At 36.2% G+C, this 19,709-nt stretch overlaps 1 protein-coding gene across 1 annotated transcript; it reads left to right on the top strand.

Moving 5' to 3' along the window:
• Positions 1-247: 247 nt before the first annotated feature.
• Positions 248-12,618, top strand: LOC306884035 (FHF complex subunit HOOK interacting protein 2A-like). Its single transcript, XM_079439652.1, has 17 exons — positions 248-563; positions 1,704-1,782; positions 1,875-2,044; positions 3,625-3,729; positions 3,829-3,951; positions 4,051-4,299; positions 4,389-4,585; positions 5,400-5,514; positions 5,698-5,774; positions 5,868-6,060; positions 6,304-6,476; positions 7,428-7,571; positions 7,686-7,776; positions 8,845-8,988; positions 9,287-9,427; positions 9,681-9,784; positions 9,985-12,618. Exons 1-17 carry the CDS (start codon positions 519-521, stop codon positions 10,094-10,096), a joined length of 2,262 nt encoding a protein of 753 aa, XP_079295778.1. The 5' UTR covers positions 248-518; the 3' UTR covers positions 10,097-12,618.
• The last annotated feature ends 7,091 nt before the right edge of the window (positions 12,619-19,709 follow it).

Here is a 19,709-nt window from a genome sequence, read left to right as displayed (position 1 = left end):
TTATTATCAACGACAACAAAATGCACAGTTTAAAAAAGATGTTCAGAGAACTGTGCAATGCTTTCATTAGGTACTGTCCATTTTTATTTACAATCTAGTTTCTCAATTTTTGAACAATTCCCAGCGCTTTTAACGTACAATAAATTAAATATCGTACAGCATGTAATTTAATATCAATTTATTTATTTATTTTTATTTTATATATATATTTATATATATCAGTTTGCCGGGGGATCTGATATGCTTTATCAGAAGTGATCTCAGTGTTTGTCCGAGCGCAATGAAAGTGCCACCGTGGCCTTAAAAAGACAAACCCACATTATTATTTCAGTGTAGCGGTTCGTGTTTGTCTTAACCTGCATTACAGTGTGTGTTCAGATGTAAATACACACTAGCGCGCTGTCGGTATACATGTATTCAAGTGTGTTTTAGTGTAACGTTAAGTGTTCAATCTGGATCACCGCAGAAGGAAGAGAGAGGAGATCTCCAGAGCAAAACTCCTCCTGTCCAAAAACAACATGTTCTCCAAATTCACCTCCATCCTGCAGCACGCTGTCGAGGCGGTAAGAGCTTTTAAAACTACATCTGACCGTATTTAAAGACTGTTTGACTAGGAAAATGAGAAGATGAGAGGCGGTTAGTTCTGATATGCTGAAGGCCTGTTAGCCAACATATGAGCTAACAGCTTATGTAATAAATAACAGATGACCGACAAAACCTCTGAAACTGTTTTAACTGTCTCCTCGCCTGTGTTTAAGGGTGTGTGTCCACTCGATTGTCGTTTATTGAGTTTTTATGATTGATCGGGACATATTAAGCCTTTGTTTACGGTGTATTTTAGCAGCTGTGCTAATCTTGCGCAATTCATGGCTGGGTTTGGCTAAAGGTCTTCATGTACGCGAGCCTTTTGGGGTTTTAATCAATTTAAAGTAATATTTATAACGTTTTATAAGATACATTGGTTATATAATGTGAAATGTACATTAACTAATCAGCGTTAGCTAGTTAGCATGCTAGCAGCTCATTTGCAGGATGTAAACAAATAGCAGTTACTATGACACGCGTACAAATGTACGACTATCTTTACATTAAAATGCACGTATTCACAGATATTTGTTCAAATTCCCCGGCAAAATAAAAACTGTGTATTTTGTTCATGCACACAAACAGTGTCCAAAAAAGCGTTTCATACACACCGTTGTATGGATGTCATAACATTAGATGGTAAAATGTCAACACAGTTTGCATTTATTTGAAAGATAGATCGCTCAAGTACTTTTTTATGGAAAATGTTTCTCAAAAAGAAGTTTGTTAGGTTCTAAACAACAGATACATTGTTCAAAATGAAGATAAAACGTATTGACACATTTGTTGTTTGAAATGTTAGTGAATCGTGTTCATAATTTTTGTCATTTTGTGAAAGTAGCTGACAAATAGTTCTATAAAAGTTATCATTTAGAGAAAAGCGACATTTGTTTGTAGAGGACACTTGATTTTTATTAATTCGTTTGTTTATTTATTTTATTATTTATAAATTAAATACAGTGACCTTCAGACATTTTTCCTTCAGACATAAATGTCCAAATCTTCCAGGGGCCATTGCGGTAACAGAGTTTTGGACACATATGCTTTGTTGCTGTAAATTGCATATATCATATAGTAGGCATTTATTTTTTTTATGATTGCAATGTTTTGTTATTCAGCTTGCACCGTCACTGCCATTGCAAGAGGACTTTGTCTATCATTGGAAGGCCATCACACATTATTACATAGAAACCTCAGGTAAGAGATGCAGTGATAGTCAGTCTTGCTTATTGGGATTTTTTTTTAACCAAAGAACCATATGCCATCATCATCTGTTCGTGTTTTTGTAGATGACAAAGCCCCAGTGACAGACACCAACATTCCCTCCCATCTGGAGCAGATGCTGGATATTCTGACCCAGGAGGAGAGGGAGAGAGAGTCTGGAGAGACAGGACCCTGTATGGAGTATCTTCTCCATCACAAGATCCTGGAGACGCTCTACACCCTGGGCAAAGCAGATGTGAGTGTTTTACCTCGAATTAGTGCTGGTTTCTATCAGTTGCAGACTTGTAAATATTAGAAATGTCATCCGATTGCTTTTTTTGTTTAGAAGGCTCTGATCCAAAACCTTTTTATGCATCGACTGAAGTTAAACCTCATAAATGATAAATTTGGAGCTCTCGCACACTCACAATTTGTTTCAGTAGAGTTCTCCATTAGCATAATCATGCCTAAATTTTGGAACCGCCTTTGTCATTTACGTTCATGCAATACTTAAAATTGCTGTCTATGCGGGAAGCTCATTAGGTTTCTTCTAAATTGTGTAAATCTCCAGTAGAGACTTACTCATTTACTGTGAGTAATCTTTAGTAAGAGAGACTGTCAGTTGCTTTGACTCATTAGTAAAATAACTCCTGGCTGTATAAAACAGAATGCAGAGCGTCCCAGTCTGATTTAATGAACCTTAACACTGGATGTTATTGCTGTTAAGAGGATTTATATTGAAAGATAAAGTGAATCATTCTTTATGAACGGTAATATTGTAGCTCGTCATTTGTTTTAGTAATCTAAATGGGAATCAATGTAGTTCTATGGTATGGCATAGTTGAGTTGAGTTGATTATTGATGAGCTAAATAACACCTGTATTTTTCAACAAATATTTTGGTTTGTTATAAAATGGATAGTTCTAATTCTAAATGCTAATTTGGTGATCTGTGTTCAAAGCTGTTGTTAAATGTTGCCGAATGCACACCTGTGACCGCACTATTAATTCTAGAAGATATTATGTTGTTTGCTAGCCATTAACCATTCAGTGGCATGGAAGGACTTTCCCCAAATAAAGACATTTCTTTCTGTGTTTACATGTATACAAGGTACATGGAATACTACAATAATGTAGAAATACTTTACCATTTAAATAACATATCATTATTTTAATTTGTATTGTAGTATTCAGTTTTGCTCACATTTTGAAATTTTAAAAATATGTAAAAAAGAATCATGTTAACCCATTAATTTAATTTTTTAGCTTTTGCAAGATCTGCAAACTTTGCCTACTGACGGTATTAATGGTGCGCAATAAATTAATTGATCTTATGATTTGACATACACTACCGTTCAAACATTTGGGGTGGGTAAATTTATTTAAGTAAAGACATTTAGACTGTTACAAAAGATATCTGCTGTTCTTTTGTACTTTCTATTCATCAAATAATCCTAAAAAAATTGTGTAAATCAGCATATTAGAATGATTTCTGAAGGATCATGTGACACTGAAGAGTCATGATGCTGAAGGTTTAGTTTTGCAATCACATTAATAAGTAACATTTTAAAATATATTTGAATAGAAAAAAGTTAATTGTAATAATATTGTACAATATTACTGTTTTATTGGATTTTTGATTGAATAAATGCAGCTTTGGTGAGCAAATTAGACTTCTTTCAAGGACATTAAGCGAACGACTCCAAACTTTTGAATGGTGGTGTAAACTAAATGATTGCAAACTAAATGGTTTTATTCATCCCTGTGAATCGTTGATCGAATACCAGTAAATCGAGAATTAAAGTTTTGTTTTTGTCTCCTGTGTGCTCCTCGTCAGTGCCCTCCTGGAATGAAACAGCAGGTTCTGAGTTTCTACACCAAGCTGTTGGGTCGAATTCGCCAACCACTCCTGCCTCACATCAACGTGCACAGACCTGTACAGGTGATCAGGATTAGCTTTAAAATCTTTGCACTTTAAATGTAAAATATTTCTTAAATGTTTAAGCAACCATGCATGATGTATCTGATTGTGTTTCTTCAGAAACTGGTCCGCCTGTGTGGCGACGTTCTGGCTGCTCCTACAGAGAATGAAGAGATCCAGTTTCTGTGTACTGTCTGTGCCAAACTTAAGCAGGACCCTTACCTCATCAACTTCTTCCTTGAAGTGAGTGATTGAAAGATAAGGGATCTGCTTGTGTAGGCAGCATATATTATGACACAGTGGCTATATCTCCTATTGGCATGTCTCCATGTGTTTCTCCAGAATAAGAATAAAAAGTTGGATGCTGCTAAAGACAGTGGAGCTGATTTGGTGAAAGAGGATCCATCTTCTCCAGATACGGGACAGCACCAAAACCAAAATCCCAGTCGGGTCACATCTGCACTGAAAGAAGCAGCAGCCTGTCAAGCCACCCGCCCAGGGGAGGCTAGTCCATCCTCCGTCCACACTACACTGCCAAACAACGACAACTACAACCTAGTCAGCTCACTTCTTAACCTCACTAAGAGTCCGGTAAGTGTAGCTCTTAGTCTCTGACACAAGACAAGCCGTCCTGATGAATTTGATTCTATGAGAATTAACTGATTTTGTCTCTTTCTCAGGATGGGCGTATTGTGGTGAAGGCATGCGAGGGTCTGATGCTGATAGTCAGTTTGCCTGAGCCAGCTGCAGCCAAATGCCTCACAGAGAACACCGAAATCAGTCAACTTCTCACGGACCGGCTGGCACAGTTCTACCGGGCCCTTCCCCAGTCCATGGACCCTCTTGACATTGAAACTGTGGAGTCTGTAAACTGGGGGTACGTGATTTTCTAATCCAGTACTTATGTTATATTGTTAATACTTATGTTTTAAGCGTAATACTATTAACTTTAATATTTAAAATATTTGTGATCTGTATTTTTGTATATGTGTTTATAAAAATAATAATAATAATTATTATTATTATACTTTTACTGTTTATTATATATTTTGACCAAACAGACATTCTTGCCAGTTAGATTTAAAATGTTTAATGCAAGAAGTAAAATTCATATAATATTTCAACTAAATATAAAATGTAATGTTTTCTGTGTTTTCTACTTTTAATTTAAATCAAAAACTAAACAATTAAAATAGCTGTACTATTGCTTAATGCATTTAGATCATTGTGATCATCATGATGATGATTTATTTTTATTGCCAGCAAAATCATCACAAATATATTATGAATATTTACTATATTGCCTAAGATACATGGAACTGATTTGAATGTTTATTGAGAGTCTGTGTGTGTTTGTAACATGTTTGTGGTAAAATATCTATTTAGGAGTCTTGGACCTTTCCAACGATATATATAGTTTGTCATGATTAGATTAGGATTTAAAGGTAGTATATTGCAGTAAAGTTAGGCGTCCCGTATACGGGACTGTGACAGTTTTAAACTAAACTGAGCTAGACAAGGACATCTCTGAATTCAATAATGAAATGCCTTAACTGAAAATTGAGTGTTTAATCTTATCATTATACATTACTGACACTCTATCCTCCAATGTGATACTGTTAAGTGCTTTGACACAATCTGTATTGTTAAAAGTGCTATATAAATAAAGGTGACTTGACTTGAATTTGTAGGTTGGATGTGTATAATCTAAAAGAAGATGCTGCAGCTTTTACAGGCAAACGCGCTCTTATTTCTTTCCTATCGTGGCTGGACTATTGTGATCAGCTCATCAAAGAGGCACAGAAGGTAAAGACAATTCAATCAAAAACCAGAAAATGAGTAAACATTGAGTTATGCTCAAGCTGTCTGTATACAAATTGCAAGAACATACAGTATAAATGGATATTTTTGTCTAAATCAGATGATGAAATTTTTCAGATTGAGGCGTTTTTGTAATATGTTTGTGTTTTGCTCCTCTGTAACGTTAAGACGGCTGCTACGGTTCTGGCCCGGGCCGTGAGAGAGCGGTTCTTTGTTGCCGTAATGGAGCCTCAGCTAATGCAAACGTAAGTTATGTAATCTATCTCAGGTTTGTTTACTAGTCTCACATTCTTTTACACCAGCAAATTACACCAGCAAATTGATTCCTTTAATTCCAGGTCAGAGGTTGGCATTCTAACTTCAACAGCCCTGTTAAACAGGATCATCAGACAGGTGACATCAGAAGCCCTGCTTCAGGAGACCGTTTACTTCCTGTTGGGAGAGGACACAGGACCAGAGACACCTGCCGGCGTTACCCAGCATCCCCTGAGACACAGACTCATAGAACATTGTGACCACTTGTCAGATGAGGTAACCCTGGCTGCCATGACTGTGTTAATTGATGCATTTCATATATAAAAATCACAGAAACTATTAAAATCTTACAGAATAGTTGGAAATACTAAATTCTATAGAATATAAATATTTGTGACTGCAAATTTATAGATTAGTTTCTGTAAAATAAGTCGCATATTGTCATTGGATGGATAACTCATCTGCTGCATTTTTAACGCTTTTATATTCACGTTTTTCTGGTTCTGTGTCTGGTTGTAGATTAGCATCATGACCCTGCGGCTTTTTGAGCATCTGCTGCAGAAACCATGTCGGCACATTCTGCAGAACCTGGTGCTGCGCTGCTTAGAGGAACGGAACTACATGGAAAACAAACAGCCAGAGGAACGAGAGGAGCGCGAACACATGGAGAACGGCCAACCGCATGACGCCGTGTAAGAGCTGCAACCTCCACTGCTGCTAAACTTCCAGATCGTTCTGATCGATGTGTCTGCCTTTCTTCTAGAACATGCAAGATGAAAATGCACCGCAATTTCTGAATGAATAAAACTTAATTGCATGTCAACCAAAGTGATAGTTTTTAAATGTTTTTTGGTTATTGGATGTTGTATAATGATACTGTTTGTGAGGGGATTTAGAGATTGAGTAATTAAAGGTGAAGTGTGTCTTTTTTAATGTGAAAAGACTTAAATCTTAATACAAGTTATAATTTAAGGCATTTGTAGAGTGACTTCCCCTGAAAACTTTAGCACTGAGTCTCTGTGACACTGTAACAATGCTCTGTCTGAGCATGCATTATAACATACCAACATTATCACGACCAATGCACTGAATTTAAGACAGAATTATCTCTTTGGCGATCAATGGCAGACGGAGAGTGTTTGGGAAAACCTGTTTGACAAGTGTCAAATTACACACTTTACCTTAAATGAATGCATAGCACAACAGCATTTCATGCCTTTGAGAAATGAACGAGCAAGCAATAGTACATTCATACTAATTCAGCTTTTGTTCTGAATCACAAACTGGAGAGGATTGCTGATATCAGCATTTAAAAGACACCGTTCAAGAAGCAGTTGCATTTATCAGTAATAATAATCAGAATAAACAATTCTTCCAAATAACATAAATCTAATTTATAAAAAATGTGCCAGACGTGAATCCATAGTCCCTCATTATAATATAAATGGGACTATGTTATGAAAGCTATATTATGGTGACATCGCACTACACTTTATTCCTTTAATGATTTTGCTGTAGTGGTGCTTTATACTGTAGTCTACTTGATTTTTGTTCTTTGGTCATCTCTTTTTTTTATCTTTTTATCTGTGAGATGTAGCATGCATGTAATCATCTAATTATATTGCTTTGTATTGTTTCCCCAGAGATCTGGAAGAAGACCCGCTGTTCTCAGATCTTTCCCCTGATAACAGACTCTCCAGCCCCGACTGGTTAAGCTGCTCTCCGCCACCAAGCACAGAACACACAAAGCCTGATGGGAAGACGGAGGTTCACAAAATAGTTAACAGGTACTGCAGGAAACCCTTCCATGACAAATCTGACCAGCTGTGATGTGCCAGATTTATCATTTTGTGACCAGATAAATACTTCCCAGATAAAAATGTAGTGATCTTTTCTTGTAGTTTCCTGTGTTTGGTGCCCGACGAGGCAAAATCATCCTATCAGGTTGAGGGCACAGGCTATGACACCTACTTGAGAGATGCACACAGACAGGTGAGAAATAAATCAAATAAGAAGAACAAAATAGTGAATATTCAATATATTCCATAGCTTTAGTTCACCAATTCTTTACGAATGTTAGCTCTCGTACCATGTGATAATTATATAATTTTACAAATGTGACCCTGGACCTCAAAACCAGTCATAAGAGTCAATTTTTTGAAATTGAGATTCATGAATCCTCTGAAAGCTGAATAAAATAACTTTCCATTGATGTATGGTTTGTTATGATAGGACAATATTTGGTATGTGGAATCTGAGGGTGCAAAAAAATCTAAATATTCAGAAAATCGCCTTTAAAGTTGTCCAAATTAAGTTCTTAGCCATGCATATTACTAATCAAAAATTAAGTTTTGATATTTATGGTAGGAAATTTACAAAATATCTTTACATAAAATCGTAATGATTTTTGGCATAAAAGAAAAATCGATCATTTTGACCCATACAATGTATTTTTGGCTATTGCTACAAATATACCCCTGCGACTTATGACTGGTTGTGGTCCAGGGTCACAAATGTATATGAGATAAAGATAAGATTAAGTAAATATAATATCAGCACTCTGGTGTTACTAATACAGTATTTTTATATAATATTTTTATTTTATTATTTGAATCTTTGATTATTTTGAATATATTTTGTTAATTCATGGGATTAAGTTGAGGGCTTGCAGACCTACATAAATAAAATAATTGCCAAATGAAAATATGCTACAATTATTATAATATTTATACATATAAAGACTATGAAAATCGCTGTGATTATTTGAGCATGCATTGCAACATACTAACATTGTCACAACCAGTGGAGTGAATTTATCTGTTTGGCAACCAATGGCACGATTATAAAATAATAATTATAATGTGACATAAATCATTGTGAATTTATTATGTTATTTCAATCGCGTCAGAAGTTTTTTTTTTTTTTTTTTTGGGGGGGGTGCATATTCAAATACTCTTGAAGTGACACTGCTGTTGCTAATATAGTATTACTGCTGCATTGTGTTTTTGTTCTTTTCCTGTTTAAATCAGATTATCATCATATTTGATTGTATGTTGACAGTTTCGGGACTATTGTGGAGTTTGTCAGAGGTGGGACTGGCGTAGCAGTCCAAAACCCTTTGAGAAGTGTAATCTGGACAGTCCTTTCTTCGAAGGACACTTCCTCAAAGTCCTGTTTGACAGAATGGGGCGAATCCTCGATCAGGTGTGTGAACCGAAGATGTTTACTGATTTGTGTGATAACACGACAAAAAAGGCATCACAAAAGTTGTTAGTACAACTGCACTAGTGCACTATATCCCAAATCTATATATATGTAAATTCAAAAGATATGGAATATAGTGCACAATCATGTACTACTTCTATCATACTTGTATAGTGTTTTTGTCATTTTAATGCTCATTCACTTTCTTTACATAGTTTATACATTTTATTTAAGCAATCCTAAAGTCAGTGTTGGATGCCCTGCTGATGTCTCTCTTGGTCTCTCTGTCTCCATCCAGCCGTATGATGTTAATCTGCAGGTGACGTCTGTGTTGTCAAAGCTGTCTCTGCTGCCTCATGCTCATCTTCACGAGTACCTGCTGGATCCGTACATTAACCTGGCGCCGGGCTGCAGGTCTCTCTTCTCAGTCATCGTCAGGGTACGTCTGCTGTCTTCCACACTGAATCACAACTGTAAACATAATTAGTGCCAATCAAAATAATCCTTGCTCTGCAGTTTTCAAAGAGCAAACCTGCCCTTTTTAATGTACTTCTTCATATAGACTGTATGTTAATGATACAGCCATTATATAATTACTCGTATCCTTTGATGACCATATTAGATTGTTGTGGGATGGTTTAAACTAACTCTTAGACTGTTTAACCTATTATTTATATGGATGCTTTGATCAGGTGGTTGGCGATCTGATGTTGAGAATTCACCGCATTCCTGATTTCACCCCTAAACTCCTGTTGGTGAGGAAGAGACTTCTGGGACTAGAGCCAGAGGGGATGAGGTAAGGCTTAGATGCACAAAAGATGCAATTTTCGAACATGTATGCATAAAACAGTGTTAATGTTTCTTAATCTTAAAGCAGTGTGACTATATTGTGATTCAATATATGAACATTTTATGTATTGTGCAACTTCAAAATAGATTATTTCTTTGCTGAGTATCTGTTTTTCTGTGATAAAGAGGTTCATCTTTGTCTTACAGCATTGATCACGTGACGTTGCTCGAGGGGGTGATTGTTCTGGAGGAGTTCTGCAAAGAGCTCGCGGCTATCGCGTTTGTGAAGTTCCATGCATCCGCCTCCACTTCCCCCTGATCCTCTCGCCACTGTGCACAGGACACAAACAGATGAATAAACAGACGAAAGGGGGCGGATGACACAGGAACAACAAACCCTACTGCACTCATCCCTCAGCGCAGACTGCTGCCTGCGGCAGGACTCGCATTCGAGGATGTTTCATTCGCGTTATCTCTGGGATGTTTCCATAACTCTGACTGGCCGTACTGTTCTAAAGGCACCTGAGAGGAGAATTTCGTAATGAGAATTGTGACTCTCGTGGAACTGCCCATCTGGAGAGGATTTTGTAGCATTGACATAGAGAAGAAAAGTAAAGAAAAAAAGTATAAAACCTCGTAACTTAATGCCAAAAAATTAGGTTCAAAAGTACAAAAAGAAATCGATCTAAATTTGTTTAAAAAAACATGAAAAAAGCTGAATGTGCTAAATTAAATATTTAATTATTAATTATTGTTTGTCATTTGCAGTATCAAAGATACTGTCATCTGTGGTTCTCTGTTCTTCTGACAAAAATAGTGCTGATGCAAATATCAAATGCAACACAGAATTTAATTTGTAATGAAAAATTACAATAACTCAGGATTCAAAATCTATCTGTTTTTAAATAATTGGAGAACCAAAATTTTTTTTCTGGTAGCATTTACCAACTCGTTTCTTTTAAGTGCATAGAAAGCAATGTGGTCTGGATTGATTAGAGATTGGGCACATTTGCACTCAAACCAGTTTCCACTGGTGCATCCCCAGAGAGCTTCATCCTTCATGTTCCTGACAGTGTTCCTAAATCATTTTAGTTGTTAAACTTGACATGGTATGTGTGTGCCTTGGTCTCAGCTAGACAGTAGCTGTGTCCTTCATCCTGTATCATCACGTATTTATTATAGATTTAATAAAAAATAATTTTAAAGGAAAAGTTCACTTAACATAACAATGATAATCTATTTGTCCTTACGTTGTTGAAACTCAAGAGTTTCTATGAAACAACATGCATTGGATGTGACATGAATAGTGATAGACACAAAAAGTACCCTAAAATGGTTCATTTAATTTGTGCGCTTTATGCCAAGTTGTCTAAAGCAATTATGATAGATTTGTGTGAGTCAAGATTTTCAGTGAATGAGTAATATGAATAATTTTTATGATGCTTTTTTTAAAGCTTGGTAGTAAAAAATCAATATGAGTGAATGGTAATGTAAGAAGGAAAATGGTTCGGAACAACATTAAAGTGAGTAAATTATGACAATGTTCATTTTTAGGTGAACTATTCCTTTTAAAGCTCAGAAACGATCAGCTGGTTTAGAGTTTAGCGGCTTCCTTACAAGGGATCTTTAATATTGTATGTTTGCATTATGTGGCAGTGTGGTATTATACCAGCAATAGTGTTATTCATCAGGCTGCTCTCTTCATCTGCTCCTGCTCTTTGTAAAGGACATGCTGTGCTGAATGCACACCGTGTACATTTGGCAAAGAAGGGTCACAGCTTGAAATAGGGTTGGGTTTTTTATTTCATTTTTGGACTGCTGGCTTCAAGGGCCTTCTCACAATGCCTTGGCATCTTGGCTTTATTTAACAATCTTTACAGGGTTTAGATTTATGTATACCAATTATTACATTTTTCCATCCATAATATATGTGTATATTTAAAGCAGCATCGTGTGAAGATTTGCATTTTTGTTTTCAAAATTTGCACACTAGTGTCTGTTTATGCATTTTACATGTCTGTCTTTTTAATTATATTTTCTTTAAAACCAAAGGATGTATCATCATAGGAGCAACATGACTGCTTCAGAGAGAAAGAAAAATAATGCATCTTTTCCTTTTTTTTTATTCTTGATCATGCACATTTTATACCATGTTCAGAACTGTGTATATACAAATGTACAGTTATAACAGTAGTGATGTCTGGTGTGAAATGCATGCGAGGTCGTATCTGTTAATATGCAGCAGAGGAAAGCATATTCCTTCTCTATCTGACCTTCCATTGTTTTGTTTTTTTGTCTTTTTCGCCTATTTATGGGGAAATTTGTGATGCCTTATTTTAAATGCAGTAATTGGTTATAGCCTATTACCTCTGCAATCTAGGTTTTGAGTTATACATATAAGAAAAACTGGTCTTTATTTTACTGTCCATTTTATTTTTTTAAAGTTGTAAAGCTATGCATTCCATTGGTTAAAATGATTCTTAGCTTTCTGCAGTAAACTCATTTTTGTTTTCTCTGAATATGTAATTCATCTGCTTCGACCCAATCACTGTTCTGCTTGACTCATTTATTCCCGTCACTTGTACAGATGTAGCTCACTCGTTTGTCAGACATTTCAGGAGGGATCTTCTGTTGAATTTGTTCTTCTAAAAAGTGTCACATTGTGACACCATGGCAGTGGCGTTCAAAGTTAACCGCTTACCATTTTAGGGTTGAAATGTCGTGTGATCTCACTTGCTTGATTCTGCTGGGCCTGTAAATCTCTGTAAAGAGATTTGCTGTGTCCTGTGGCTTACTTTAATTCATTTCACTCCGTCCTAATTAAAACATTTGCTTTCTTCATATTTGTTATGGATTGATTTTGATGTGCAGTTTAATCTGACTAAATTGAATGTTTTTGCATTGTTGCGTATTGCTAATATTTAATTTCAGGAGATGCAGATGGGATGTGGGTCTCTCCCAGTGGAAATCTAACATCTAACTCTCACAGTGGATTACGTTTGTGGAGCTGGTGTATTTAGCTGTTACAGGAGGGCAACACAACCGGTCAGTTCAGATTATGAGTTTAATTTCACACTGGTGGGCCATTTTATGTTCTAATTTTAAATCTCAGGCTGCTGCAGATGGCCCGTGGGCTGTAGTTTGGACCTTCATTCCTGCAAATTTTCACTCCCAAAACTATGCAGTGTGTCCGTGGCCAGTGACAATTTTTCCACCAGAAAGAGGAGCGGTCTCAACTGGTTAATTGTACAGGTATGACTATTCTCAACCTGTGAATAGGGTAAAGTCAACATGAAACAACTCACTTCTGTGATTTGAAGTACTTCTGGATGAAAATGAATAGTCAGCCAGGGGCAACATAGTGAAACTTGATTTTATTTTCTGGAAACTGATTGGATTGTGGAAAGTAGGCTTTACATAACCGAATGGATTGGAGGGGTTGAAAAGTAAGAGGGATTGGTTTTATAATAAATTATATTCTATCATATATGTTATATAATCATAAAAAAGAGAATGAAGGCAAACATTGATATGCACTGATTTGTTTAGCAAATTAAGTTATTTTTATTCTATGTTTATATTAAACCAAAAATATACAATCAAAATGATTTTTAAAAATAATTTATATTGTATTTTTTTTTATAAATATCAAGCGTAGCATTGGTTCTGGCAGATCACGTTAGTCAAGCTTGCATCAGCTGATTCACGTCTAGGAATATGATGCCTATCTCAGATTTCCTATAAAGGTCCTTCAGTATTATCAGCAGCTCAATAGCTAAATTCACCTCACTCATTTTCTACAGGGTTCAGGTCAGAGGACTGGAATGGCCATAGCAGAAGCTTGGTTTTGTGCTCAGTGACCCATTTTTGTGTTGTGTTTGAGGTTTGTATTTGGATTATTGTACAGTTGGAAGATCCAAACATGGACCATTATAAGATTTCTAACGGAGTCAGTCACTTAATGATTTTTTTATCTGTTGGTATTTGATAGAATCCATGATGCTATGCGTCTAAACAAGATGTCCAGGACCTCCAGCAGAAATATAGGCCCACAACATAAAAAATACAGCAGTATATTTCATTGTACACATGGGGTACTTTTCATCCCTGTGTTCACCAAACCCATCTTGAGTGTTTGCTGCTAAAAAGCTCATTTTTTAGTTTCATCTGACCATAGAAGCCAGTCCCATTTGATGTTCCAGTCGTGTCTGATAACTGAATATGCTGGAGTTTGTTTTTGGATGAGTTAGGAGAATTTTTCTTGAAACCCTCCCAAACAACATGTGGTGATGTAGGTGCTGTTTGACCATTTTTTTAAGGTCTTCTGACCCTGAGACTCAACTATTTTCTGTAATTCTCCAGCTGTGGTCCTTGAAAAGTCTTTAGCCACTCAAACTCTCCTTCTCACCATGCATTAGGACGATATAGACACACGTCCTCTTCCACGCAGTTTCCTAGCATTTTATGTTGATTGGAAATTCTTAATTATTGCCCTGATGGTGGCAATGGGAATTTTCACTGCTTTAGCTCTTTTCTTAAAGCCAATTCACTAATTTGTGAAGCTCAATTATCTTTTGCTGCACATCAGAAATATATTCTTTGGTTTTTCTCATTGTGATGGATGATTAAGGGAATTTGGGCTTTGTTTTCCCTCCTATTTATATTTCTGTGAAACAGGAAGCCATGGCTGGATAATTTCATGTTCATAATCACCATGGAGTGCTCAAAATTGTGAATATGACTGGGAGTATACTTCAGAGATATTTTGCTTATAAGAATTTCTAGCGGTGCCAATAATTGTGTCCAACGTGTATTTGAGAAAAACATTTATTTCATAATGATATTTCCCCCCATTTTAAATTCTAATTATCCAATGAAAGGTTATATATATATTTTTAAATAATAGATCAAAAGGATTAACAATGCAGATTAATTTTCAGACTTCTTTGATCATATTTGCCAAGGGTGCCAATATTGTTGTCCATGATTGTATGTGATATAGTACTTAGTACTTTTTTACTTTTTAATAATAATAATAATCATAATGTGAAAAAAAATAACATGTTCACATTTTGATTAACTTTAATATTCACCATGTTGCATTCTAACATTGTGGATATCAAAGTGTTAGGTTGCTCAGATGGTTTTGTGCTTTGTTTAACAAAATATATAATTTTATAAATAATATAAAACACAGAATAAAATAATGTCATTATTTACAGTGGCAAACAGACTAGCTGTATATTATTATATATTGCGCCTAATAATACTATATTAACCTGTTATTGTAATCAAATGTAGCTTCTTAAAGAGATAATGTAAAGCCTCTTTCCTCCAGGACTCTATCATCCTGCAACTCCGTGCTGTTTTCCTGAACTTTTGGATTTTTTTTTACTACTATTTGAAAGAGAATATAGCCTAGGAAAATCTTAATCGCTAAAAAAACTTAATTTGCTATCTAAATTTCACATAAACAAAAATCTGTCTCTGTCTTTTCTTTATTCAAAGTTGATCTATAGACAAGTAGTCTATATTGAAACCATCCAAAGTTTTGTTAAAACTAAAGCAGTGAAAACTGCATATATCTTATGTGTCCTCTCTGTATGTCACTCCGAAGTCCCGATCTGAATCAAATGATTCGCGAACCGGCTCCGAAGTCCCGATCTGAATCAAATGATTCGCGAACCGGCTCCGAAGTCCCGATCTGAATCAAATGATTCGCGAACCGGCTCCGACATTCCGATCTGAATCAAATGATTCGCGAACCGGCTCCGACGTTCCGATCTGAATCAAATGATTCGCGAACCGGCTCCGACGTTCCGATCTGAATCAAATGATTCGCGAAATTCAATTGGAGCGCTTCGAAACAGTGAATCAATTTGCGACGCAAAGTTTTCGATAAGCCGTTCCACTCATCACTACACGTGCTTTTTAAAATCATTACAAGCGATGTCGAAATTCTAAAATGGACTTTTTTTCCCACCAAGTGAATCGCTTGAACTGAATGATTGAAGTCACGAGTGTGAATCAATCGGAGCGTTCCCAGCGTAAACGACTCACTCAATTGAATCAGTTTGTCTGTTCTGTTCCTTCACTTTTGTTTAGGACTCTACTATGGCTTTGCTCGCCAGTTTTATGACATAAACTGAAATAAGCGAAAACGTATGATGTTTAGGCTATAAATATAATATGCATATTTCCATTCCAATATCCAACGCAAATCTACGACCATATTGAGGTGAGATAACTGGTTTACTGCTAAATAATGAAAATGCCATTAAAATGTCGAGCTGCACCTCAAAATGCATGTTAGATGGATACAGTTGTGCAGATCGGGTCTGTAGCTTAATTCACTATATTTTTAATAGTTTGGCCACTGCAATTAAAGCATCCAGTCATCTCATACCATTGAATGTTACATTTATCACTATATTTGAGATCTTGTTGCAGGCTATCTGATTGTATTAGTCTATATAGTCAATGTAAAAACAACAGAAGCAGTTGAATATAAGACAGCATAACAATAAAGTTAAAAAGGGGGAAACTTTATCATTCAGCTGAATTGTGCGCATATGATTTAATAACTTCGGCTATTGTATGTTCTTGTATGTATCATGTTAAATGTGCGTCTTTGCATTTTCTAGCGTATTTGACCTAGCTGTTTCAGATGCGCCCGAACAGTAACATGCATTTAATTGTTAGATCATAATTGTTGCTAGGAAAATTACTTGGACAGGTTTCTCTGACAAACCCGAGAGGAAGCGATACGGATCACTTTCATGCGGAGTGTTATCAGACATCATCATCATCATCATCAGCCCAGACTTCCCAGCACCTGTCATGTCCAGTAACTCCAGTCATCGGCCTTACTCATGCTGCAAAATTTGAGCGATTATTATCAGGCTCGTCGTGAATATGCGGTATTAAAATCTATTTCTATCTTCTCATGAACTCTCATCCATAATATAACATCTCGATTACTCAATAACTCGCACTTAACTCAATAAGGGAATGAAAGTTTGTCAGAATTTAGTGTCAGAGTATAGTTGTATTATTGTAACACTTCAGTTATCCGACAGATGGCGCTAGAGTAGAGCTCGCCACAATATAGCAGACCGGGGATAGTTGTCACACCTTTTTCCTAAAGTCGAAGGCCTAAAATGCCTTGAAGTCGATTGCTGTAGATGCATAAGGCTTGGCCACAAATACATATATAGTCAATCTTTAGCGTGTTTTTCTCTCTTATGGACTCTTAGTCAGGCTAGCACCATATTAATTTTTGACAGGAATGAAAACGAAGCTGAGGAACTGAAGTGCAGGGATCAGGGGGTGGAGATTGGTAGGTTTAGGGGTGGGGACAGGTGGGTTTAGGGGTGGGGACTTGTGGGTTTAGGGATCAGGGGGTGGAGACGGGTAGGTTTAGGGGTGGGGACGGGTAGGTTTAAGGGTGGGTTTAGGGGTGGGGATTGGTGGGTTTAGGGATCAGGGGGTGGGGACTGGTGGGTTTAGGGATCGGGGGGGTGGAGACGGGTAGGTTTAGGTATATGTACGGTGGGAGGAGTTAGATCTAGATTCAACCATGCCCCCTGGATCTTGTGTTCTGCAGTGAGGACCATCTCAAAATTCACGTCCGAATTTTTCGCACTTTAAAAAATATATACGACCTCACGTTGTGTCAGTCACGTTTACACACTGCCTCCGAAACTTTCGGAAAAAAAAATTGGATCAAGTTTGATTTTCAATTTACAGGTTTGATTTTACTTTTGCATCCGTATCAAGCATTTTGATAGGAAAGGATGAAGAATACAAAATGTATTTATTGATTTTTTAACCAGGGACATGACCGTCATGTTGTGTTGTTAAATCTTTCAATTGTGTCTAGATTACGGTCAGCACATTTGTGTCCTATAGAAATATATTTTTTGTTTCTGTTGCATCAGTGAATTCTCAGCTGGTGGATCATTGTGCATTAACCCTAAAGCCCTGTCTTCAGTTTCTACACATATGATGCTATTAGATGTACTTGTTTCTAAACGTGCTTGGCTTCGATGATCATTAGACACATTAGCTACATAACGACGGAAAAACCATGTAACTGTTAAATACACATAATATATTAATGGTTCAATGTTAAATGCAACTGAGGTTTGCGGAATGTCCAAGTGGTTTCGTATCCCACATCTCAGCATTTTATCATTTTAATGCTGATGCTCTTAGGTAAATCAATGTATAAGTAGGGCCTATGTGTTATTGAGCAACGGCCATGTTCTCATGTTCAGTGAGTGAACTCTGTGAAGGAGTGAAGCAGCACCTTTAGCTACTGCACGTCCAGGCAACATCCTGAGAGATGAAATCACCTTATTATACGTTATTAGCATCTACGGGAAAGCAGATAATCAAAAAAAATCTTTAAATTAACAAAACATCTTTGTGATCTTATCTGAAGCAATGGTTTAAACTTTAATCTAGTCCTACTGTTTATTTCACTACTTTATTGGAAGCCGTTTTGGACTTTGAAACTGTAACCTGAATACATCTCATTAGCAATTTTTAAATTAAATTATTATATGTACACTACCGTTCAGAAATTTGTGTTTGTCACATTAAAAAAAAAAATGTTAATGTCAAATGTATCTTATGTTCACCAGGGTATTTATTTGATCATAAAAACAGTAATAGTATTAAAAATATTACAATTTAAAATAACTGTTATATATTTTAATATTTTAAAATGTTTTTTTCCTGTAATGTATGATGAATTTTCAGCATCATTCAGTCTTCAGTGTCACATGATCCTTCAGAAATCATGCTAATATGCTGATTTGCTGCTCAAGAAACATTTCTTATTATTATCAATGTTGAAAACAGTTGTGCTGCTTATGTTTGTGGAATTTGTGATTTTTCAGAATTTTTGGATGAATAGAATGTTTAAAAGAACAGCATTTATTCAAAATATAATTTTTGTAATAAGGTAAAAGTCTTTGCTGACACTTTTGATCAATTGAATGCATCCTTGCTTGCAAAAAAATAATTTTGTTAAAAAATAATTGAAAATCTTACTGGCTAAACGATATTTTTATTATATTGGCCAACTTCCACCCTAGATATCAGCATCAAAAATGAAAAAAAAAACATCAGTTGATCATTATTGCAAAACATGAAAGCTGGATTTCTTAACAGTTAAACAGTGTGGTTCTGTAGAAAATAATAATGGGATATAATGATATTATGATGACTTATTTTATAATAATGATGATAAACATCATGACTTAATATATACTAATAATAAGAAACTTTTTTTAATATGAGATACAAGCTCATAGTTATGACTTAATTACACTTTTCAATCAACTGTGACAGAAACCGGCTTCCATACTAGACACAGAGGACAACTAGGAGCATTTCTTTAACAATAGACTGGATTGGTGTGTGTGTGTGTGCACACATGAGGACACAAATTTGTATAATGGTATTACAAGGAGAAGGTGATTTATGAGGACATTCTCAGTGTCCCCATATTTCAAAAGGCTTACAAATCATACCGAATGAGTTTTTTTGAGAAAGTAAAAATACACAAAGTTTCCTGTACGGGGTAGGTGTAGGTGCAAGGCGATAGAAAATACGGTTTGTATAGTATAAAAACCATTACGCCTATGGAGAGTCCCTACAAGGATAGCTGACCAGATGTGTGTGTGTGTGTGTACGTTTGTGTTTGTTTGTGTGTGTGTGTGCTCTTTCATCTTTGTGTCTGACAGTAGCGCTGCTCATCCCGTAAATGCCCCACCCTGCCTCTGCACCAGGGCAGTAGACCTCTACCTGTTAGACTGCGGCATCACTGGCCTATCCTTGGCAACCGGTACCGCGGTAACCCGAGTCTCCTCCTCCACTTCCTCCCAGTCCGGACACCAGAACGCATGCAGCGAGGACACACC

Source organism: Barbus barbus (assembly GCF_936440315.1).
Source record: "Barbus barbus genome assembly, chromosome: 18".
In the NCBI taxonomy this organism is placed as follows: Eukaryota; Metazoa; Chordata; class Actinopteri; order Cypriniformes; family Cyprinidae; genus Barbus; species Barbus barbus.
Note: the sequence above shows the minus strand (reverse complement) of the source record. Positions and strands in the feature narration are given on the sequence as shown.